The 25,544-nt window shown below is 42.3% G+C and overlaps 1 protein-coding gene across 1 annotated transcript in view; it reads left to right on the top strand.

Moving 5' to 3' along the window:
- LOC126175451 (sorting nexin-25) overlaps nucleotides 1-25,544 on the top strand; it is a 173,113-nt gene that overhangs the window by 68,135 nt on the left and 79,434 nt on the right. The window contains exon 12 of the mRNA XM_049922252.1: nucleotides 1,079-1,252. Coding sequence (XP_049778209.1) covers nucleotides 1,079-1,252 — 174 coding nt within the window. The remainder of the gene's footprint in view (nucleotides 1-1,078; nucleotides 1,253-25,544) is intronic.

The following is a 25,544-nucleotide window of genomic DNA, read 5'->3' as shown; positions in this document are numbered from 1 at the left end:
TCCTATATAACCTCCGCTCCCAAACCCTTACCTCATGGCTCATATCCCTGTAATAGACCTAGATGTAAGACATGTCCCTACTCCAGTCTGGTAACAAACGGGTAACAAAAAGGTTACAGGAGCATAGGACATACTGCAGGGAGAGATCCCAACTGCACAATTCAGAAAAGCTGGTGTTGGTGGGAAGGATCAGTATGGTGCATTCTGTGAAGCAGTCATGAAATGACATTTTCTGTGGTTTTATATTGCATTAATATGTGCAATAAAAGTCACAAGCTAACCATGTTCTGCCTTAGCATCATTGCTAAAATGAATCACTCTCAAACTGAACACCTGTGGAGAGTATGACAAATAGCTGAATAACATGGTGTCGCTGTCTGAGCTTAGATCCAAAACTATCACCTGCACCCTTATTTTCAGAAGAAGATGGCAGGAAAAGTTTTGTGAAATCTCTTGTAATGACAATAAATTTACAGACTTTAGATTGTGTGCTGATAAATTTCACCTGAATCAAAATTTATTCAGAAAAGCATCTGAGAGATTATTGCATTCCCTTTGTAATTTATATCTCTTCTTTCCCTGCTGGCTTTTGTTGTAGTGTTCTGTAAAACCTCTGTTTGCCTCCACTTTTCTTCTGCTGTCTCAACCTTCTTTTGAGATTGAGGAGAGTACAGTCTGAAACTATCCATATCTTCTGTGTTTCTGTAGTATCTGATATTTAACGTGTCTCGTTTTTACAAAAATAAATTTGTTTTGGAAGGTTCTTACCTGTTATGTGGTTATAGATTCATTGCACTTTTCATCTGTAATATGAGAGTAAGAAAAAAATTAAAAGTCTTAAGACCTGCTTAAGAACAGTGTATTTCTTTTCTTAACAAATGGTTTGGGTATAGGTCTCATAGTCTCTGGAAACTAGGCATAAGTGAGGATGGCAGAGAAATGAGGGAAAATATTGTTCAGAAAGTGAGTTAACTATAAGCCAACTCAGGTTTTTACATTGACTTTATCATCCACTTATACTTGATTTAATTCATAACTGAAAGGAATTGTGATTATAGTGTCATAATGAAATTTTCAGGCGCTGGAAGCTTTGCGATCATCTCTGAAACCTGAATCAAAAGTGCTGGCTACTCTGGAATCTGAAGTAGAGAGCTTACAGGGAGAGAAACGGCAGCTCGAGGCCCATCTGTCACGAACAGAGGCATGGAGTGAGCACCTTGGCAGGTGGCGGGCTGTTGTTCAGTCTGCAGAGGTATGACCAGTATTTACTATTTATTTTTTCAGTGTTTGTGGTTTATAATTTCAGGTTTTAAACATTTAGGATATTTAGCAAACAAAAATTTGTTTGAACAAAATTCATACTGATAGTCTCGGAGGAACAAGGTAGCAATTCAAACTATGTTTGTATTCTGAAGACTTAATCAGGACAGTGAGAAATTCAGGATCAAACGATAGTCAGCCAAGGAGATTCCATATCACCAAAAATATTCACAGCAGTTGTAAATATGCTATAATCCTCATCACCATCAGTTTTCTGCTATATTAGTAGGTCCTTTGTGTCTACTTTCCATGCAATCCATTGCTTCCTTCTTAATGACAGTGTACCGTATTTACTCGAATCTAAGCTGCACTCGAATCTAAGCCACACCTGAAAATGAGACTCGAACTAAAGGGAAAAAAAATTCTCGAATCTAAGCCGTACCTGAAATTTGAGACTCGAAATTCAAGGGGAGAGAGAAGTTTTAGGCCACACCTCCAAATCGAAACAAAGTTGATCCATTGTAATATGAGACACAATTTAGGTCGAATGAATGACAATACTGCTACAGTAGTTTGGTTCGAGTCGTAAGCTTAGCAGTTAAGCTTTACCAGGCAGCCATTGCTATGCGTCAGGCGCTCCGTCCATATTTATACGGATACCCTTCCTTTTTCACGTGCTTCGTATGGTTTGAATCGATTGCTTATTTTGCTTTGATGTGATAAGTGCCGTTTTCTATGTTATAGGTGTTTACGTCAGTCACTCTAAGCTGAAAATGCATTACTGTACTGTCATGAGTTGTTTGTCGCATTTTGATAGTGCGTGTTTACGGCTTGCTTTTGTGCGCGCTACCACAGCTTACAATTAAAAAAAAGAGAGAGGAATCGTCTCATTAGCGAAACAATGGCAAGAGACTGCTATTTGTTGTTAGTTACACTGCTGCTTTCTTTGATAATGATCAACAAGAACCAAATAATAGACTGCGTATGATAGAACATGTTCTGAATGAGAGTTAGGCGAAAATTTTTCTCCGTTTGAAACTCTTTGCAGACGCCTATTTAGTACATTAAATTCTGCACAGAAATTAGAGTCATCTTAGATTTAAAAATCTAGTCGTTGCCGTGCTTCATTTCTGACTGTATCACTATTAGGCATAAGAATAATACGAATATAAACACGACACGATATTTATATTCTTCTGTGTTTGCTGTTGTCTCACTCTAGTTTCGTAGTTTATTAGGCAGACAGGATTTAAATGAGACAGCAGCAAACACGAAAGAATACATGGCAAAATGTTTATATTCATATTATTCTTATGGTGAAGAGAATACTGCATGTGATTCACATTTCATCAGGTTCCTTCTCAGAGGTAGGAAAAAATTCAGAACGTAGAGTTGGCCACATTGACAAACATCCCAAACAGTCTTGCCAGTCCGATTTTCGTAGTACATTGAAATTCTGCTACATTCGAAGATGAACAATACGGAATTTGTATTTACTTCATTGGATAATGTATGAAAATGCAGTGGTCGAAACTCGAGGCGGAGAGAAAAAGCTTGTCTTCCACCTTTTTTTTAAATTTATTTACTGACGCAGAGGTTTTGGCGCCAGTATTTATCTTTGTGCCTACAAAGCATGCCTGTGTAGCGCTATGTATATTCGACGGCAGAAGTTAGTTGTGGCGGCAGCTACCAACATTTTTCAGAACTTCCGCTTGCTTTGCACTCGATTCTAAGCAGCAGGCAGTTTTTTGGATTACAAAAACCGGAAAAAAAGTGCAGCTTGGATTCGAGTAAATACGGTATGTGCTACTGTCCATCACATGGATCTGAACTCTCTTCCTCTGTCACCCCCTCATTCCTTCCACATATCCTTCTAAAACTGTTTTCATAAGCTCCTCCTTCATTCTTAATATATGTCCAATGCAGCTTTGTTTCCTTCTTTTTATTACATGTAGTAATTTTCTTTGCTCTTTCACACTTCTCAGTAACTCTCCATTGATCATTCTACCCATCCAGCTTATTCTTTCCATCCTTTGCCATGTGCACATTTCAAAAGCCTCCAGCTTTGCTCTATCTTGCTTCCTCAGTGTTCACATTTCAGCACCATACAAGACACTCTGTACAAAACATTTTATTAGCCTTTTCTGTAAATTTTTGTCCATATTGCTGCAGAAAATTCTCCTTTTTTTATAAAATGCGTCTTTCGCCATTGCTATTCTGATTTTAATTCCCGTGTTGCTCTTCCAGTCCATTTCTTTCCTGCTTCCGAGATATTTAAAGCTTTTCACATGTTCTAATACTTCTCCATTCAGCATTATCTTTACCTTTTTATTTCCTCCCAGTGCCATTACTTTTGTTTTCTATGAATTTATTTTCATTCCATAAATCTTTCCTTTAGCTTCAGTGGTATCCATTATATCCTGAAATTCTTTATACCTGTTGCTAAAACTAAATTGTTATTCATCCAGACACTCTTCCATTACGTTTTCCTGTCTCTTACTAATGATTCTTAACATAATTTTCATTGCATGTGAGATGAAGCTAATTGCCCTGTGCTCACTGCATTTCTTGGTTCCCTGTTTCTTTGGTATTGGCATCATTACTGTTGTCAGAAAGTTCTCTGGCCATTCACCCCTCTCTTATAGCTTGTTACATAACCTCGATATTTCTCCTCTTGGTACAAAAATTTTAGTATTTTTTCTGGTATTCTATCTGTACCTACTGCTTTCCTGTTTTTCATTGCAGTCATTATATTCTTCACTTCTGTTATGATTGTTGGTCCTTTCTCATCATCATTTACACTGAACACAGATTCAGGTTCCAGATTTGTTGGTTTGTGATCGGTATCATATAGTTCTTTTAAATAGTCTTGCCATTTGTATAGGATGTCATCATGATCTTTGTACACTACATTTTCGTCTTTACTGAGAATTTCTATAGTAGCACCTCCTGGTTTGCTTTGATCCCATGTTGTAGTCTTCATTCTGTCATACAGTGAATCATATCTTCCCTTCTTTTTCAGTACTTCAGTTGAGTCACACTCCTCTTTTAGCCATTTTTTCCTAGCTTGTTCTGTTTCTCTAAGAAGTTCATCATTCAGGCTTCATTACATTTTTTGTGCATCTTAGTTGTTTTTATTTTTTAATTTTCTTCTAACCTCTATTTTTGAAATCATTTCCTGTGGAATCCATGGTTTTTTTGCACTTCTCCTGTTCACATATCCTATTCTTTTCTGCCCTGCTTCTATGATTCCTTCTTTCAAAATATTTCAATACTCATTGATATTGTCAGGGGTTTCTTTGTCTTGTAATGCATTAAGTAAGTTCAATCGATAATATATCCGTAATGCTTTCTCTCCCAGATCTTATCTCCTGTAGGTCCCACTTCTTCACCATGACAGTCTTCTTCAGTTCTTTCATTTTTATTTCTATATCTGCCATAAGCAAATTGTGGTTGGTATTAATGTCTACTCTGCATAATGTGTGCACTTCATTGATTTTATTTTTTGTACCTATCTTCCAGCAGTATAAAATCAGTATGGTTTTTATATTTATCCTCATGTGATTCCCTGTGGTTTTTGAACCATGTATTTGTCATTATTACCAGTTGCCTTTGCCTGCAGAAGTCAATAGGCTGTGCATATCCGTTGTTCCTCCCACCGAGACCATTAACTGCCTACTATGAATCCCTCCTTCCCTTCTCCCACAATGGCATTCCAATTGCTCACTACTAGTCTGCAGCATCCTTGATTCTCATCCATTACTTGCTCTATAGTGTTGAACGTTCCATCTATTTGTCGGCCATCGTGTTCTGAAGTTGACACACACACACACACACACACACACACACACACACACACACACACACACACACACCCTGTAACCTTATCATTTGTGTAGTGTACATTTTCTACACAATTAGCCAGTTCCTTGGTCATCATTACCATAACTCCATTCTTCCCTTTCATTTGCCATCTGCACAATCTGGCAACACTGTAAGATGCGGAAGTGTTGTCTACTTCCTAGATGCTGTCGGACTGGACTGTCTGAGCCTGTGGTCTAGTGTAATCGTTGTGCATTGTGAACTTATAATCGCCTTTTTGCGTCCAACTGCATTTTTTTCCCTTTTTTTTTCTTCTTTTACCACATTTTGGCTCTCGTCTTAAGTTATGAGTCTGATTGAACATAGAAGATAATTCGCTTCACATTCTACCCACCAGCAAGAACAAGTACTTCCAGAAACAATTCCACAGGACAGCTCGTGTCTGCGTCGCGATCATAACAGCTTACGCTCGAGTGTTTCCTTGCACTGCAACGGCTACCGGCCACCAGCCAGACGCCACCCGCCGCCTGAAATCCGGCGCCGCCCATGTGAATGCGGTGCGATGGTGTCACTGTATGTATCAACTGTCATTTTCGAATTTGAAGTTCCAATTATCATCTTGTAGTTAAGCATTGGATTTTGCATACTTTAAAATCATGAACTACGGTTAAGCATTGTAAAATTGAGTCGCTAGTGTAAAAAGGTGTAACAAAAAGGTGTAACATCTGCAACACAATATTTACTTTTGGTATAACAGAGGGGTGAATGCAGAGGAGGCAGCTAGAAAGATCTGAACTGAATGTGGAGCGAGTGCTTTTGGGAAAAATACGCTAGAAAAAGATATTCTTGTTTCAACAGAGATTGTTCTGGCATGAATGATTTTCCACATTAAGGCAGTCTCGACTACTGATAAATGTGATGGATTACCATTTAACCCTCATGCGACATGTGCATTCAACAGGCAAAGTTCAGAAGTCTGGTGTAGGAGTACTGCATGCTCTAATTCGAAACAACAAAAATCAACGGAGTGACTATTATTAAACATCATCAGGTCGCTCATTGAGTATTCCTATGCAGTACTGTTACTGGTGACGTGTTATGATGCCTTTATCATTAACTTCCTAAGAAGAAATGAAATGCTGAGCCCCACCAAACGACGTAAACTCGAGCAAAAAGTAGTGTGAACATAATATTTTACATCTGATAGCTCCAAAAGTGTGTTTTGGGCTACGAAATCTGCCCCAACGGGTGTGTGCATCACAGCTGGAATTTGTTATCAACAACTGAGACACGTTTCGATCGCAGTGTAAGAAAATTGAGCAACAAAACTACATCACCTGTCCTACTGCATGATAATGCACTCTGTTGTTTTGAGAAATAAACTATACAGGAGACAGGTAGTAAAGTCGTCTATCAGGCACTTGTACTGATAGGGAAGTCCTCTCTTAAGCACTTGTTCCCTCACCATATACTCGTAAAATTTTACCTTTCCCACTATTGATTGATCAACGGTCAAGGCAATTCATTTCCAGACGAAAATACTCTTTAAACTACACTGGTTTAAACCAGTAGGTTTCTACGGGCGTAGAATTTGTAAACAACTTTAGCATTGTCAGATTGTTTTAGATATCGTGAAAGAAAATTCTGCTGCTGATTAATTTCTCTTTGATGATTACTGTTGTGTTTAGCAAACTAATGGAAAATGCAAGTAGAATATTCACTGTACTAACACAAATTAAATTCAGCTTCTACAGAAACATCACAATGGCTGTCTATCTTAATAAAGCATTAAGTATCTGTAAGACGATTGAGCCTATTTTAACACGAATTAATAGGATATTACTGTCTTTTGAGTTAGAAAAGATCTGTATTTACTTCATTTCCTGTATCATTCGCAAGTATTATGAAAATGTGGCAGTTCATAGAAAAAATTACGTATTCACAACAACAAAAAATTTGTCGGCAGGAAACAAAAGTGGCATTATGAATTTGGCAGTACCGTAAGGTTTTCGCTCTGACACTAAGGGTTACTGAAAGTAGAAAGACGAATTTTGCTAGAGTGTTGTCTTACGATTCCCTTATTGAGTGTGTGTCTGCCTTCTTGTAGCTCTGCTACAAAAGAATTAAAAATCTGGCTTTGAGTGAGTCTCGAAAGGCGAACGAAAGCAGCTTGCACCTGGTAGCCAAGCATGTTACCTGGGACTTGGTTTTTTCCTAAAGTGGGTAGACGTCCTTCTGAGGTTGAATTGTTGGCAAATGTAAGTCAGACATGTGTCGTTGGTGTAAGTGTTTCGGTGTGTTGAATTTGTACCAATGATTTGTCTATATGTGTTTTCTGTCCCAAATAGATAGTTGAAGTCTCCCATTAGTATTTTCACGTCATCTTGGTGAATTTTGCTCATAGTTTTTTTGAGTGTGTTTCAGAATTTTTTGACAGTTTTGGTGTTTTTCTTATTTTCGATGTTGGTGGGGGCATGTGCATTGATGAGTGTATATTCTTTTACCAGGGCTCTGAGTGAGCATAGTCATCAATTGATTGTTGGTGGGTGTGATTTCTTTGACAGCGTTGATGATAGATCTGTGTTCGAGAAATGCCATGCTGAAGATAGGTGCGTCTTTCGCTACCTTTTGTCGTATTTTGCTCTTGAATATGGAATGGTTTCTGTAATGCAAGGTTTCATTGTCAGTTAGTCGTGGTTCTTGAAGAGCAAGGATGAGAAATTTATGTCGGTTGATTTCTTATGTGAGATTATTTAGTTGTTGTGCTTGGATCAAAATATCGATGTTTAGTTTTCAAATGCATGTTGTCTGGTTGTAGAGAAATTTATCAGAGATCGTCGATATTCTCTGCCGTGCTAGCCTGGACTCCCCAGAATCCTGTCCGCCGCTCGTGGTCTCGCGGTAGCGTTCTCGCTTCCCGAGCACGGGGTTCCGGGTTCGATTCCCAGCGGGGTCAGGGATTTTCACCTGCCTCGAGATGACTGGGTGTTTGTGTTGTCCCCATCATTTCATCATCATCCAGGAAAGTGGCGAAATTGGACTGAGCATAGATTGGGTAATAGTACGGGCGCTGATAACCACGCAGTTGAGCGCCCCACAAACCAAACATCATCATCATCATCATCCCCAGAATCCGAAAATCCAGCTGCTGCCTTTCAATGGGCAGGTTGTGTACCACCTGGACTAAAGTTGACTTTGCTTGAACAGTTCATGTTTGCTTATGTTTCATTGTTTTGGCCTGGGTGATACCAGGACCGGACAGGACCGGAGGGTGTTGAAGCCTTAGGAAGCAAATATTTTCAGCCGAGCTCATTGAGCTAACAGACGGTGACCAGAGTAGCGGTGATTTTCACTCAGACGTGTCTGGATTTTGGGTTCAACGGATTGAGTAGCTGTTCAGGATTGTATTGGTATTTGGTTCACCCCAAGTATTTGATTTCCTCAGTACCACCCATATGGGGGAGGCTTTCCCCTATCTGCCACATGGGATTATTATTATTATTATTATTATTATTATTATTATCAACAATGTGGATATCCGACTACGGCTCTCATCATATGATAGACTGGGAAAACCACATTCTTAATTGGACTGTTGAATCTAGATGATCTATGACATTGCATGAATTCTTAAACACAATGGAAAATAATAATACAATGTGCTTATTACAAATATGTTATTTAAATATAAATATATGAAGTAACGAGGTTTCACGGTCACAGAACATCAACCAGATAGTGAATATGTGGGCAGAGGTAACAAGGTCATTGCCATGTGAACCTACAAATGCAAGCGACCTTTGGACAAATATAGAAAACGTATGGTGGGAAGTAAACCATCAAACTACACTATCGACGACTTAATGAAATCAATGCCCCTACGCCTTCGAGAAATCTTACGTAATGATGGTGGGTGGGTTGGTTACTAAGAGTATACTCGTCCACAAAACTCATGTGGACAATTATGTGATAATCGGTCAAGCTTTGCTGTGTAGCAGCTCTTTAGCATACACGTCCATTTACTTTCAGTCTCCTCCTTTCAATTCTTGCAATGTGAGGTAATTGAAAAATCTCATCTACTCGACTCCAACTGAGGAATTGATTGGTGCATGTGTTGTTCAACACACAGTAGTCATCTCCCTCACTGGAATCAAGGACTGTGTGTGTGTGTGTGTGTGTGTGTGTGTGTGTGTGTGTGTGTGTGTGTTTGTTTTCATGTTCACGCACAATCTGAATCAATACTATTAACATTAGAGAGACAACCAACAATAAATACTGCACCAAATATGACTGTAAACTATTTTTAATGCGATGGGAAGTTACAAACTGAATTTTTACCCAACCAATGTCCTGCATATTACGTAAAGTAAGTAAGATGTATTAACTCCACAATATCGTTAGCAGAGACAGTACGCTCTTGTTGTCGAGGCTCATGACAGGTGCAGCGATTAGCAGTGCCCAATGCCGCCGCGATTTGTTTATGTTGGCTGAGCAGGGACAATGCAGCAGGCACTTCGCCATAAACGGAAAGAAATCACAAATTAGTGTGAGGTGATATAAAAATTTACCCAACCCTCAAAAATTAACTGCAGAGCTTTCATTCCCACAGTAGTATCACACAAGGAAATATTATGTCTTGGAAGCATATATTTCATTTCCTCTTCTCATATCAACGCCCTTGTTTTAGTATGAAGTGATAAAATAAACACGAAGAACTTAAGTTCCTGAGAAGCATATAAGTCATTTCCTGTTCTCATATCATAGCTTTTGTTTTAGTATGAAGTAAAAAAATAAACAATTTAGTGTTCTGAAGCATAATATGACACCAGATTCTTATCTTAGGCACTATCAGAAACACAAAAAGCAGGGAACTGTCCATTCTTTTGTCCAACAGTCTGTTTCCTTTCATGCATTACTCCCGCTAGGAAATTCTTATTTAAGAACTTGTGAGCATCAAGTTCTTCAGCAGAATAAGCCTTACGTTATTGTGCTAATTACGGTATGGAAAAAATGCAACAAAAACGAGTTCCCATAGAGCAGTGAGGATATTTGCACATGTCTGTATTCAGCAATAACTGCCAGCTGCCATAACACTTCACAGAATACATGCGGCAGGCAACACAACTGTGCGTGCACTTCAGACTTCATTCAGTAAGATGTCAGGAGATGGATGTAAATGTCAAATTAACGTCGCTTTCCGAGACGTATTCAATGCAGAATGAGGTGTTATCAAGGTAGTTGAGCATTCTAGCAATTACTCTTTGATAATTCCCATATGAGTATTCCGATAGCCAAAGGAACCCGTTAGTGTGAAACCAGCAGGAACTGCATTATAATGAAACTGCAAGAACTTGAGACAATACGTGGACTCTTCTCTTCGCTGAGTGACCTATTATTGTTATTTAGGATTCTCTCCATCCTAGGCGTAATGCAAATGGAACTTCACATTCATGAGGCACTTTCTACTATTCTTGACAAGCATCAGCACATTGAAATCACCGTGAGTAACAACTGTGTGAAGATAATGGTACAGGTTGTCAGTGGATGTGGTGGTGTTACGCTGTGAAACTGCTTACGGTAACATTAATGGTGGTGCACATAATTTAGCACTGTCTATCTACTTAAGTAAAGGTAGTGTTGTGGCGTCGTCACTTCTCTTTATTTGGCACCAGCTTGAGTAATCCGATTTAACGAACATTGTTTTCCATTGGCGAGCTGCTAGTGATATAATGACTACAGAGATCATCGTGCGGGTATTACATTAATTCTGCAGTGAATTGACTAACAAATATTACCCTCAGCTATGCAGCTGGAATGACTCAATACAGAGGTACTCTATGTTGCACTTGGTTAAGTGATCAGTTCGCTGCAATCCCACTTCTACTGTTCGTAAATACTTTTATCCTGACCATTTGTTATTTGACTAAATATGTGCTACAATCTGATTCGCATGTATCCGACATGGGTTAGTGCCATCAAAAAGCAATGAGTAAGGGTTGGATGCCGTTGAAGTCCCGTTACATTGATGGCAAGACAAATGTTCGCAAATCAACTCTGTTGCCCCAAAAAACAATTGCATCTTAAATATCAAAGGACCGAAGTCCACACTCACAGCGCGTTGAAATACAGCAACGACGGCAGATGAAAATTTGTGACCGACTGGGCTTTGAAACTGGACCTCCTGCTTACTAGACAGACGTGCTGACCAATGCACTATCTTTGTTTTTCTAAAGTTTGAGAAGACTTTCAGCACCAGGTAGGCGGAGGCAAAGAGGGCAGGGGTCGAAGATCTGAGGCCTGGCCACAAAGCCTCCCCCTTACCTGTCACTGAGTAGCTGCATTATTCCCATGTGTTCCATGTTTGTTCCCATATATGCCTTAAATTGTAGAACGAAATTGAAGTATTAATTAAGGTAAAATAAATTACAGATTGCCGCCTCCAATGGCGTGTGTTCCTTGTAGAACGTAACTTATATCAGTGAAAAGGGTGACAGAAAAATACAAAACAAACATTCATTCAGAAATATGTTCACAATTTAAGTTGTTATGCACTGAATGTATATGAGGTCTGTAAGGAAGCCATATATTTTTCAACAAATGAAAGAAATTTTGGAGCCGGAGGGGTTTTGCCAAATTAGAACAGTTCTGATTTTAGAACCAACGTAAAAGAGTATTCCAGGAATTAAAAAAAATTGAAGAATAGTATTCTGCTTCTAATCAATAAAACTGTCCACCTCTTTGTAGCCCATGTAAAGAATAAATAAAAAAAATTTTGAAACCATTCCTTATATTTGTTATTTTTGTTCAGCTCAAAATGTTCTTCTGCAATATAAAACATGTACCCTTCTAAGTTCGATGTTTTCTTTGTTAAGACGTTAAACGCAAACTGTCCCAGAAGCCACGAATAAAGGTTATTCTTTGCGGATGGGTAACATTTCCAGTTGGGTTGTAAAGCTTCAGTTATTGGTATATGACTTTCCATGGTTCTGTTGATAGTGCTAATTTCTTCCTAGTTCAGTTCCAAATTCTGATTCTATTTTCACATAAGAAGATGTGCGGTACAGTTTCTACAAGCCGACATTAGTCGCAGTATGGAGATGGCCTCAATTTGATTTTCCATAATCGTTCCGCTGTGGATATGGTTTATGTTTACAACGTCGTACCATACGGCACTGACTAGTTGGTAGAATTTTGTTGTTGATATTTTTCCAGATGTTCATCCAGTTTTTAGTAGGTTAATTTACCGGAATTGGGTTGTGAAGACAATGTCTGGTAATATAATCGTAGACGGTTCTAGTGTTGGTTTGTGCTGGTGGAAATCTTATATAGCTCCAATCGCCATAGTACTTTTGGACGTAATCTACGCTGGCATCTATATGTGCTACATTAACAGGAGCGTTCCTATCAATTGGTTCAAATGGCTCTGAGCACTATGGCACTTAACTACTGTGGTCATCAGTCCCCTAGAACTTACAACTACTTAAACCTAACTAACCTAACGACATCACACACATCCATGCCCAAGACAGGATTCGAACCTACGACCGTAGCGGTCGTGCGGTTCCGGACTGTAGCGCCTAGAACTGCTCAGCCTCTCTGGCTGACTGAGTGTTCTTATCCCCAGGATCTAACAACAGGAACAGAAGTTTCGTGATTCCTGTCTTAGTGGCATGTATTAGTTTAAAAGCACGTCTTTAATTGCAAGTCCTCTGTTTTGCCTCTGCAAAGTCACCATGTGGAAGGATACTTTGAAGATATTTTGTTTCTACACATACCAAGACCTACAGCTAGTATTTTATGTGCGGTGACCTGCGGTATTGGTAAGACTGCTGCGACATGATATATTTTGCTAAGTGTGTATGTATAAACTGAACTTTCTGCAGTCGGTCTAACAATCGCATGTCATGGTCCTTCAACAAGGTTCTGATGACATTAAGTTTCCGCTCCAAATTGTTCGAAGCAATGCGCTTGGGATTCGCCCTTAACCACAATCCGAGTTGGAGTCTCTCTTCAGTTATATCTAACCAGTGCGCACCTATTACACTATTGTAAGAACCAAGATGCAGTATTTTGGATTTAAAATTTTGTAAATTTGTGGTAAGATCTTATGGGACCAAGCTGCTTAGGTCATCAGTCCCTAATCTTACACACTACTTAATCTAACTTCAACTAACTTACGCTATGGACAACACACACACACCCATGCCGGAGGGAGGACTCGAACCTCCGATGGTGGGCACTGTCGAGACACAGCAGCCAACTTCTCTGCAGCACCTTCCTACACACGCTCCTCGTCAGACGCGAATTCCTATCTTTGCCACCTTGCCACCTACCACACGCGCGGTACCTCCCCCCCCCCCCCCCCCCCTCCCCTCCCCCCTCGTCAATTATTCCACTCGCTCGTGGCCACACTGTATTCCCGTGAGGGTTCGGACGATGACGTGCATCTAGCACTGCAAACTTTCGATAACCTGTCGAGACCCAAATAATTATACAGGATGTTTCAGTAGGAGGTGGTAGTATAGGGCAAATTGCAGAAAAAATGCCATATAACATGTGTCCAATTTTTATTGTGTACATATAGCTGGGTTCAATGCAATTTCGTTTCGTATGTTGGTCCTTACAGGACCCAGTTTTCTACACTTCCTTGAAAATGAGCTTCTAGAGTTATTGGAAGAGGTTCATTTGGCTACAAGAATGCGTATGTTCCTCCAGCATGATGGGGCTCCTGCACATTCTACTCGCCAAGTGACATATTATCCAAAATTAACATTTCCCGGAAGATGGATCAGTAGATATGGGCACTTTTCTTGGCCTTCAAGGTCCCCGGACCTTATCTCTTTGGATTTTTGCCTGCGGGGATGGTTAAAGGTGAAGTTTACAAAGAAAAAGTAAACCCAAGAGCCGATTTGATCATTTGAATTGTAAATAGTGCAGCCTTCATAAAAGAACGCACAGACAACCTCAGAAGAGCTATAAGTGGTGTTATCAAGAGAAGTTAAAGGTGCATTGAAGTTGATGGGGGAGTTTTTGAAAATCAAGTTTGAACGTCCTCATTTGCCTTTGCTTTGAGTTTGTTAGGGTTATGTACTAACAGCTGTATCTCTGTACTCAATAAAAAGTGGACGCATTTACATGGAACTTTTTATGCAGTTCGTCTGTACTACCATCTGCTAAAATATCTACTATTCCTCCTGTTACACGCTGAATATAGATATATGTGTGGTGTCTGTTCTTTTGGAAATGTCCGAAAGAACACACACACACACACACACACACACAATTTTTATCTTAAGTGCTACTCGGAAAATGTTTGGCAATTCAGTGATAGTGCTGGACTGGAGCTGCATCAACCTACTCATTTCACTAGATATAGTTGTAATTTTCTGAACAATTCCTGTTTGATAAGTGACAGCAACAGTGTCTCTCATCGTTTACTTTGTCGGAAACCTGCTTCTTTCTTCCCTAGCCTATACTGCAGTAATGGAATATTCGAATTCACCTTAAGTCTTCAAGTTTCTAGCAAAGGCAGAATATCCGTCTGAAAAGATGACAACAAGAAGCCAGGCTATGCCTGTCTTTTGGCGGATGTGCCAATGACAGTGATCTCAATAACAATATTGTACAGCAAAGATACATTGCCAACTCTACTACTGGAGAAGCTCCAAAATTGTGAATTGCGTCTGGTGAATACGCTTTCAAGGTTTCGGTCCGATTAAGACAGTAAAACACAAATAATTGTCCCAATTATTAATTTATGACATTTAGTTTGCATTCAGTGCATTGATGTATTACAAGTAATTGCACTCTAGCCCCTAAACCTAGTAACAGAGAAGGGAATAAGAATGAGGATCTTGCGGCCCTTGCCACCCGCAACTTTGAGACGAAGCTATAGACACTCTTGAGGTCACTCACTAAACACATCAGCTGATGTCCTTCCTGGCAGTATAACTGAAACTTCTCAACAGCGTAGAATATGTTTAGCAACTCTGTGACCGACGAGTTACTTCCTTGATGGCACAGAACTATCCTGCTAAATTCACTGGATATTATCATGTCATTTCAACTGAATACTGTGAGTGATTTTCTCTTGAGATGTGACATAAGGATATCAGTTAATGCTTTTGAGTCAACGAAAGTCATTCCACATGAGAAATACAACTACTCTCGTCTCATATGTTGCGATTTATCAGTCATAGCGACTACTGAGCCAATAAGTACGTCAAAAACACCGCAGCTGTTCACTAGCTCCTAGGTAACGTGCTTGCCTGTCAGGTGCACGCTGGCTTTGTTCGCCATTCGAGACTCGCTCAAAGTCAGATTTTTAATTCTTTTGTAGCAGAGCTACAAGCAGGCAGATAGAAATTCAATAAGGGAATCGTAAGACAATGCTCGAGCAAATTTCGTCCTACTACTTTTAGTAACCCTTAGTGTCAAGGCGAAAACCTTAAGGTACTGCCAAATTCATAATGCCACTTTTGTTTTCTGCCGACAAATTTTTTGTTGTTGTGAATACGTAATTTTATCTATGAACTGCCACATTCTCATAATACTTGCGAATGATACAGGAAATGAAGTAAATACAGATCTTTTCAAACTCAAAAGTCGGTAATATCCTACTAATTCGTGTTAAAATAGGCTCAATCGTCTTACAGATACTTAATGCTTTATTAAGATAGACAGCCATTGTGATGTTTCTGTAGAAGCTGAATTTAAATTGTGTTAGTACAGTGAATATTTTAACTGTTTTCCATTAGTTTACTAAACGCAACAGTAATCATCAAAGAGAAATAAATCAACAGCAGAATTTTCTTTCACAATATCTAAAACTGATGATGTTTAATAATAGTCACTCCGTTGATTTTTGTTGTTTCGAATTAGAGCATGCAGTACTCCTACACCAGACTTCCGAACTTTCCCTGTTGAATGGTAATCCATCACATATATCAGTAGTCGAGACTTCCTTAATGTGGAAAATCATTCATGCCAGAACAATCTCTGTTGAAACAAGAATATCTTTTTCTAGCGTATTTTTTCCAAAAGCACTTGCTCCACATTCAGTTCAGATCTTTCTAGCTGCCTCCTCTGCATTCACCCCTCTGTTATACCAAAAGTAAATATTGTGATGCAGATGTTACACCTTTTTCCACTAGCGACTCAATTTTACAATGCTTAACCGTAGTTCATGATTTTAAAGTATGCAAAATCCAATGCTTAACTACAAGATGATAATTGGAACTTCAAATTCGAAAATGACAGTTGATACATACAGTGACACCATCGCACCGCATTCACATGGGCGGCGCCGGATTTCAGGCGGCGGGTGGCGTCTGGCTGGTGGCCGGTAGCCGTTGCAGTGCAAGGAAACACTCGAGCGTAAGCTGTTATGATCGCAACGCAGACACGAGCTGTCCTGTGGAATTGTTTCTGGAAGTACTTGTTCTTGCCGGTGGGTAAAATGTGAAGCGAATTATCTTCTATGTTCAATCAGACTCATAACTTAAGACGAGGGCCAAAATGTGGTAAAAGAAAAAAAAAAAAAGGAAAAAAAAAATGCAGTTGGACGCGATCAGGCGACTATAAGTTCAGAATGCACGACAATTACCGCTAGACCACAGGCTCAGACAGTCCGACAGCATCTAGGAAGTAGACAACACTTCCGCATCTTACAGTGTTGCCAGATTGTGCAGATGGCCGGACTTAGAGTCGTCAGGGGCTGTCAGTTTTATTGGCCACCTTAAGTGAACAACTTGGACTTAGTCTCTGTGGCAGCCGGCCGGCTGTCAGTTTTTATGTCTAAGACTGTACCTTCATATGTAACAACCCAGAATTATTTTTAAGATGCCCTCTTCCATGTGAACAGTACAAGAAATTGGGAGAGTTTAATGTTCCCCTCTTGTGGATTAAAACTGTTTTCCCATACTTCATGGTGTGTGGCCATGAAATTCCATCACATATTAAATGGGAGAAACTTCCACAACAAACATTTGGTACTGATAAAAAGAAACTTACAGGACATCCTTATGCATGAATACTATTATTCATGAAAATAGTTGGTAAGTGACAATATTCTGAAGAAGATGGCCTAGTGGTGAGACGTTGAACTCTAATTTGAGAGGTAAAAATTCAAATCCCCATTCAGCCATCCAGTTTTAGGGTTTCTATGGTTTCCTTAAATTGTTTAAGGTAAATGCTGGGACAGTCCTTTTGAAAAGGACATGGCCAGTTTCCTCCATTGTGTATCTATTGATCTTGGTCTTCATGAGACATTGAACTGTAATCTTCAGTCCTGCCATAACTGACGATAGCACTAACTTTGGTGAACGGTAGCACTAACTTGGAGAACAGTGTGGAAAATTTATGCTGGTAGTTGTGAAACACAGATTAATGCAGGTATTTAAGGTTATGGATAATGTGTGTGAGTTATATTAACTTAAGTTTGAAAATACTGTAAATGATCACATTATGCAGTTGGTCTTTGGGCTTGATGTGTGTCATGTTCCTTAAGACGATAAGTATGCAAACAGCCACACTCACGCATAAGTGTACACTCTGATGACAAAAGGCACCTACTATAAAAGGTAGTCATAAAATTTATGTGTCACCTTAAAGAAATAAAGCTTTGTAATTTTTTTTGTTTTATTTATTTATTTTAGAGTGGTCCTGGACACACAGAGACCCCACACCACAGTACAGTAACACCCTGCTAGAGGAGCCAAAACAAAATGGCACAGCCCACTAATGAAGTGAAATATTGTACAGCAATTGTTTTTAAGCAGCTGCGGAAATGTTGTCTCTAAAGAAATCATCTGGGTTGCCTCGACACAGGTGCATCATTTTCTGTGCTGCAGAAAGTAAATTTTTGTATTATATTACAGTTTATCAGTGGGCTGCACCATTGTGTTTTTCGCTTATTTAGCAGTGTGCTGCAGCACTCTGGTGTGGGGATTTCAAGGTTTACCAGCACTGCAGACATTTACTTGCAAACAGAATTAGTTATGAAACTTCATTTGTCTGCAGTAATAATTAAAACTTTAGAACAACTACTTGTAGCAGTTGAAACATCAATATTTACAGGACACTGAGACTCAGCCACACAGCCAGAATAATTCTACTGAAAATAGATATAAATGTATTTAATATCGGTGTTTGCACAAAGAGTTTTCACTTACTAGCTGCTGAAACAGAAACATCTAATAAAGGGGTGGTGGACACACATTTAACAATTGATTGCATCTCTGATGTTTATTTTTTATATTTGTGTTTATATTTAAATCATTTAGTGGCTGAAGATAGGGACTAGGAAAATGGACTTGAACAGGGTGACAATTATTGAACTGTATGAAATAAAATCCTCATAATTTCTGAATGGTTTGTGTTAGAACATTCAAACTGCACAGTTGACCATGAGGCATGATGGGAATTAGTATGCACATGTGCATGCGCCTTTTTGTTGTCGGCCATTTGCATGTGAAAATGTCAGGCTTGGCGCTTTTGGGGGACCGAGAATCTGCATTTCACGATCAAGAAGTCTCATCATCCTCAACGGGTGGCTGTATGTTGTGTAATGTCCAGTCACGGAATAATCGGTGCATTATTCCTTGATGATATGGTTACTGCCAAATGCTATGTGAAGGTTTTGGAAGATGATTTCATCCCCATTATCCAAAGTAACCCTGATTGTGATAAGGAGTGGTTCATGCAAGATGGAGCTCGACCCCATCAAAGCAGGAGTGTGTTTGATGTCCAGGAGAAGTACTTTGGGGGCCGCAGTTTGGCTCTGAGGTACCCAGAGGCCAGTGGCATGGGCCACCATATTTTCCAGATCTGAACACATGCAACTCATTTTGTGGGGCTATATTAAAGACAAGATGATCTGAAAATGACAGTTTAGGAGGTCATCGATAGCATCGATGATCAATGTTCCGACACTTCAGCGGGTCATGCAGAATTTTGCTATTTGTCTGCACCACATCATTGCTAAGGATGGTAGGCATATCGAACATGTCATCACCTAAATCCGAATATTTGTAGTGATGTTTACATGTTGGATAATCCCCCTCCAGGTCTGGGGGTTAGAATAGGCCCGAGGTATTCCTGCCTGTCGTAAGAGGCGACTAAAAGGAGTCCCTCTCCCTTAAGGGGGTAGTTTGTGCCTGCGTCCGGAGACGGACGCTTCCACGACTTCTATTTGTGGTCATTTTGGTTTTTCACTTATTCTTGTTTCTTCCTTCCTTTGTTTGGTTTCTTTCTTTGCCCTTCTCCCTCTCATTGTCTTCCTTACTTTTTGCCTTGCCTTCTTCTCCTTGCCTTCTTGTCCCCCTCTGGTCTCCGCCTCGGCGTTTGAGACAGTCTGTCCTTTCTCTCCCTATCTCCCTTCTTTCTTCCTCCTCTTCTTTCCTCCCTGTGCGTGCCTGAAGGCCGACCCACGCGTTTGCACGCGTAGCCAGTGACGGGGTAACGCGTAATTCCCCGTCCTGGGTAGACAAGTAAGTCACGCATGTACCCCCTGGTAAAGGCCAGGCCCGGGGAGGGGTGATTGACTGAGCTGACACCTTCCGACCATGCCGATTGGTCCCTCCGTCCGTTTCTCGGGAGGTGTGACCTGAGGTGTAAACATTCACCTAAGGCGGGAGTGCCCTCTGAGAGGGTCCCCACAAGGAAGGAGCGCGCCATCGGAGACGCTGGCAATCATGGGGGATTCCTCTGCAATGGATTTCTCTTCTTCTTCTCTCTCGACTTCTGCCCAAAAACGGAAACTTGACCAGACACCAGTGACAAAAGTACTACCGCCTGCCCCAAAGTTCCTCGTACTTTCTCGATCTGAGGACGGAAAGGATTTTTCATCTGTCAACCCTTTCGTTATCCAGAAGGGCGTAGATGCCATAGCTGGATCTGTAAAGTCTTGTTTCAGGATGCGTAACGGTACCTTGTTACTAGAAACTGAGAGCGCCTTTCAGGCACAAAAACTGCTTCGGGCCACACTCCTGTATGCATTCCCTGTCCGGGTGGAGGCTCACCACACTTTGAATTCGTCGTGTGGTGTGGTATATACTAGAACTCTCGACGGATTGACTGACGAGGAGATTCAGTCTTTCCTCGCTGAGCAGGGCGTGATGGCTGTCCATAGGGTAATGAAAAAGGTCAACAATGACCTTGTACCGACCCGGACACTTTTCTTGACCTTTGATAGTGTTCAGCTGCCGTCACGCATCAAAGCGGGCTACGAGGTTATTTCTGTTCGCCCCTATGTCCCGACACCTACGCGCTGCTATCAGTGTCAGCCTTTTAATCACACTCATCAGTCTTGTTCTAATGCGGCTAAATGTGTCACTTGTGGCAGGGATGCCTATGAGGGTGACTGTCCACCTCTGTCTCCTCGTTGTGTGAACTGTCAGGGTGACCATGCAGCGTCCTCCCGCGACTGTCTCATCTACAAGGAAGAACACCGTATACAGGAAATTCGGGTCAAAGAGAAAGTGTCCACCTCGGCTGCTCGCAAGCTATTTGCTAGTAGGAAGCCCACGCTGCTCCCAGCGGGGAAATACAGTACTGTCCTCGCCTCTCCTCGGACTACCAGGGAGGTGGCGACGCAGACATGCGATCTGACCTTCAGCACTATGGTCATCCGTTCGGCCAGTGCTAAGATCGCCCGGTCAGTTTCTCCTCTTCCTCCCGCCACCCCTACGTCACAAGCACCTTCATCAGCTTCTGCCAAGACAAAGACCCAGAAGTCAGATGCACGGGCCTTCAAGAAGGAACCGTCCCGTGCAGACTTCCTACGTACCTCAAACTCCCAGCCATCGACCAGTACTTCCACTAAACGACCTTCCAAGAAGGCTCGTTGGAAGCAAAGTTCTCCTTCTCCGCCACCGCGCGTTTGTTCTCCTGTACCACCCAGCGGTTGCCGCCCCAGGCCGTCATCCGTTTCGCCTGGCCGCACCACTGGTAGCCGAACATCTGGCCGTTCACCAGCGGAGAACGTTCCCCCTCCCGGCCATCTTAACAAGATGGCCGATGAACCTATTGAACCAATGGACTATGACTCTCCGCCTATTGATAGCGGCGGCAGTGCTCGCTCTAAGCCAGGCCCTCAGCGGCCTTCGAGGTGACCCCTTCTTGCTTCTCCTTTTTCTTTTTCTTCTCACAATGGCACTTCTTCATTGGAATATTCGCGGCATTTGCTCCAACCGAGAGGACTTAAAGTTGCTGCTACGCTTGCACTGTCCGCTCGTCGTAGCCCTCCAGGAAACGAAACTATGCCCGTGCGATCAAATTGACTTGGCACACTATGCCTCAGTGCGTTTTGACCTACCCCCTGTGGCAGGTATTCTGGCTCATGGAGGAGTTATGTTGCTGTCCGGGATGATATTTACTACGATCCCATCACATTGCACACCGGCCTGCAGGCAGTTGCTGTCCGAATTACTCTCCCCACTTTTACATTTTACATTTGTACCGTTTACACTCCATTGTCGTCTGCCGTTACCAGGGCAGACATGATGCAAATTATTGCTCAGCTACCTGCACCATTTTTGTTAACTGGAGACATCAATGCCCACCAACCCCTTTGGGGCTCTCCAGCATCCTGCCCGACGGGCTCCCTGTTAGCAGACCTTTTCAACCAACTCCATCTTGTCTGCCTCAATACTGGTGCCCCTACTTTTCTTTCGGACACATCTCACACCTATTCCCATTTAGACCTCTCTATATGTACTACCCAACTTGCAAGCCGGTTTGAGTGGTATGCACTTTCTGATACGTATTTGAGCGACCACTTCCCGTGTGTTATCCATTTCCTGCATTCTCTCCGTGCTCAACTAGTTGGAACATCTCCAAAGCAGCCTGGGGGCTCTTCTCTTCCAGGGCGGCCTTTCAGGATCAAACCTTCACAAGCTGCGATAGTTAGGTCGCACACCTCACGGAAGTCATTCTCACTGCTGCTGAATATTCCATCCCTCACACTACTTCTTCTCCACGTCGCGTACCGGTCCCCTGGTTGACCGCAGCATGTAGAGACGCTTTACGTGCTCGTCGAAGTGCTTTACGCACCTTTAAACGCCACCCTACGGTGGCGAATTGTATCAATTATAAACGATTACGTGTGCAGTGTCGTCGTGTTATTAAAGAAAGCAAGAAAGCCAGCTGGGCTGCTTTCACAAGCACCTTCAACAGTTTTACTGCTTCTTCTGTTATCTGGGGTAGCCTGCGCCAGCTATCTGGCACTAAGGTCCACTCACCAGTTTCTGGCTTGCGGGTCGCGAATGACGTCCTTGTTGCCCCCGAGGATGTCTCCAATGCCTTTGGCCGCTTTTTCGCAGAGGTTTCGAGCTCCGCTCATTACCACCCTGCCTTCCTCCCCCGAAAACAGGCAGAGGAGGCTAGGCCACCTAACGTCCGCTCCTCGAATTGTGAAAGTTATAATGCCCCATTCACCATGCGGGAACTCGAAAATGCACTTGCCCGGTCACGGTCCTCTGCTCCAGGGCCTGATTCTATTCGTATTCAGATGCTGAAGAACCTTTCTCCTGCGGGTAGAGGTTTTCTTCTTCGTATTTACAATCGCATCTGAATTGAGGGTCATGTTCCCACATGCTGGCGCGAGTCTATTGTTGTCCCGATTCCTAAGCCGAGGAAGGACAAGCACTTGCCTTCCAGTTATCGACCCATCTCGCTTAGCAGCTGTGTCTGTAACGTGATGGAGCGAATGGTTAACTCTCGTTTGGTTTGGCTGCTTGAATCTCGACTCCTACTTACCAATGTACAATGTGGGTTTCGTAGGCGCCGCTCTGCTTTTGACCATCTTGTTACTTTGTCGACCTTCATTATGAATAACTTCTTGCGGAAGTGCCCGATCGCGGCTGTGTTCTTTGACTTGGAGAAGGCTTACGGCACCTGCTGGAGGGCGGGCATTCTCCGCACCATGCATACATGGGACTTTCGCGGTCGCCTCCCTCTTTTTATTCATGTCTTTTTAATGGATCGACAGTTCAGGGTACGTGTCGGTTCTGTCCAGTCCGACGCCTTTCGCCAGGAGAATGGGGAGCCACAGGGCTCAGTTTTGAGCGTCGCTTTCTTCACCATAGCGATCAATCCAATAATGGATTGCCTCCCAGCTGATGTATCAGGCTCCTTTTTCGTAGACGATTTTACCATCTATTGCAGCACACAGTGTACATGTTTCCTGGAGCACTGTCTTCAGCGTTGTCTTGACCGTCTTTACTCCTGGAGTGTTGCCAATGGCTTTCGTTTTTCTGCCGAGAAGACGGTCTGTATTAACTTCTGGCGCTACAAAGAGTTTCTCCCACCGTCCTTACGACGCGGTCCCGTTGCTCTCCCATTCGTGGAGACAACAAAATTTTTACGTCTTACATTTGACAGGAAACTTAGCTGGTCTCCACATGTCATATTTGGCTGCCCGTTGTACCTGTTCTTTAAATGTCCTCCGTGTTCTGAGTGGTATGTCGTGAGGAGCGGATCGAACCGTCCTACTTTGCCTATATTGATCGATCGTCTGCTCCAAGCTGGATTATGGGAGCTTCGTATACTCCTCTGTACGGCCGTCCATCTTACGCCGCCTCAACTCCATTCAACATCGGGGTTTACGTCTTGCAATCGGAGCGTTTTATACTAGTCCCGTCGAGAGTCTTCATGCCGAAGCCGGTGAATTGCCACTAACCTACCGGCGTGATACACTGCTTTGTCGGTATGCCTGTCGGCTGTTGTCAATGCCTGACCACCCGTCTTATCATTCCTTTTTTGATGACTCTCTCGACCGTCAATACGGGTTGTATGTCTGTGCCCTGCTACCCCCTGGAGTCCGCTTTCGTTGTCTCCTTCAGCACCTTGATTTTTCACTCCCTGCAACCTTTTGAGTGGGCGAGAGCCAAACGCCACCTTGGCTCCAGGCTCAGGTTCGCGTTCACCTTGACCTCAGCTCGCTCCCAAAGGAGGTTACCCCCGGTTCGGTATACCACTCCCGTTTTGTCGAACTTCATTCGAAGTTCATTAATATGACCTTCATTTATACAGATGGCTCTAAGACCAATGACGGTGTCGAGTGTTCTTTTATTGTCGGGGCACACAGTTTCAAATACCGACTCCATGGCCATTGTTCGGTCTTCACAGCTGAGCTATTTGCCCTCTACCAGGCTGTTCTTTACGTCTGCCGCCACCGACATTCTGCTTATTTCATCTGCTCTGATTCCCTGAGCGCCATCCAAAGCCTCAGTGATCCGTATCCGGTTCACCCTTTCGTGCACCGGATCCAACGCTCTCTTCAGCAGCTGGTGGATGACGGTTCTCCAGTTACCTTTATGTGAGTTCCTGGCCATGTAGGTATCCCTGGGAACAAAGCTGCGGATGCCGCGGCCAAGGCTGCGGTTCTCCAGCCTCGGACAGCTTCTTGTTGTGTCCCTTCATCTGATTGTAGCAGGGTCATTTGTCAGCGCATTTTATCACTGTGGCATGCCGATTGGGCTGCACTTATGGACAACAAGCTTCGGGCCTTGAAACCTCTTCCCGCGGCTTGGATGACCTCTTCACGCCCTTCTCGGCGGGAGGAGGTCGTTTTGGCCCGGTTACGAATTGGACACTGCTGGTTCAGCCATCGCCATCTGCTGACAGCTGCACCAGTGCCGATCTGCTCATGTGGGCAATTGCTGACGGTACGCCACATTTTAATGTCCTGTCCAACCTTTACTAAACTGCGCGTTGATCTTGGCCTGCCATGTACTCTGGATACCATTTTAGCAGATGACCCCAGAGCAGCTGCTCGCTTTCTTCGTTTTATCAACTTGACAAGTCTGTCTAAGGACGTGTGATTATGCCATTTTTTTAAAATCCTATGCTTGTCTGTCTTTTATAGTACTGTCCCTTTTCTTTGCTGTTTTAACCTTGTGCCTCGTGGTGCATTCCTAATTTAGTCTGGGCGCTAATGACTATTGTAGTTGTGCGCCACAAAAAAAAAAAAAAAAAAAAAAAAAGGATAATAAAGTCTGTATGCGCTGTAGTTTGTAACCAATGTACATTTTTATTTTTTTTTCATATATGAGGGTAACTCCAAAAAAAAAAATGCGCACTATTTTTGTAAAAATACAGTTTTCATTCTGCATGTGGGAAAGTTTTTCAGTGTGTAGAGACATCCTTCCCGCTTGTTTTTAAACTTAGTTCAACATGTTCTCGTGAGTGGCGCCATCACAGCACGTGTTCAAGATGGCTGCTACACTTGACGTTCGTCAGAAACAACGTGCTGTCATAGAATTCCTGTGCTGTGAAAACCAGACAGTGGGAAACATCCACAAGAGGTTGAAAAAGATGTATGGAGTTGCTGCTGTCGATTGCAGTACAGTTAGCCGGTGGGCAAGCAGGTTACGTGATGAAAGTGGGCAGCAATATTGAGGATTATCCTCGCAGCAGCAGGCCTCGTACTGCACACACTCCAGACAATGTGCAGAGAGTTA

This window comes from Schistocerca cancellata, chromosome 3, assembly GCF_023864275.1.
Source record: "Schistocerca cancellata isolate TAMUIC-IGC-003103 chromosome 3, iqSchCanc2.1, whole genome shotgun sequence".
Taxonomy (NCBI): Eukaryota; Metazoa; Arthropoda; class Insecta; order Orthoptera; family Acrididae; genus Schistocerca; species Schistocerca cancellata.
Note: the sequence above shows the minus strand (reverse complement) of the source record. Positions and strands in the feature narration are given on the sequence as shown.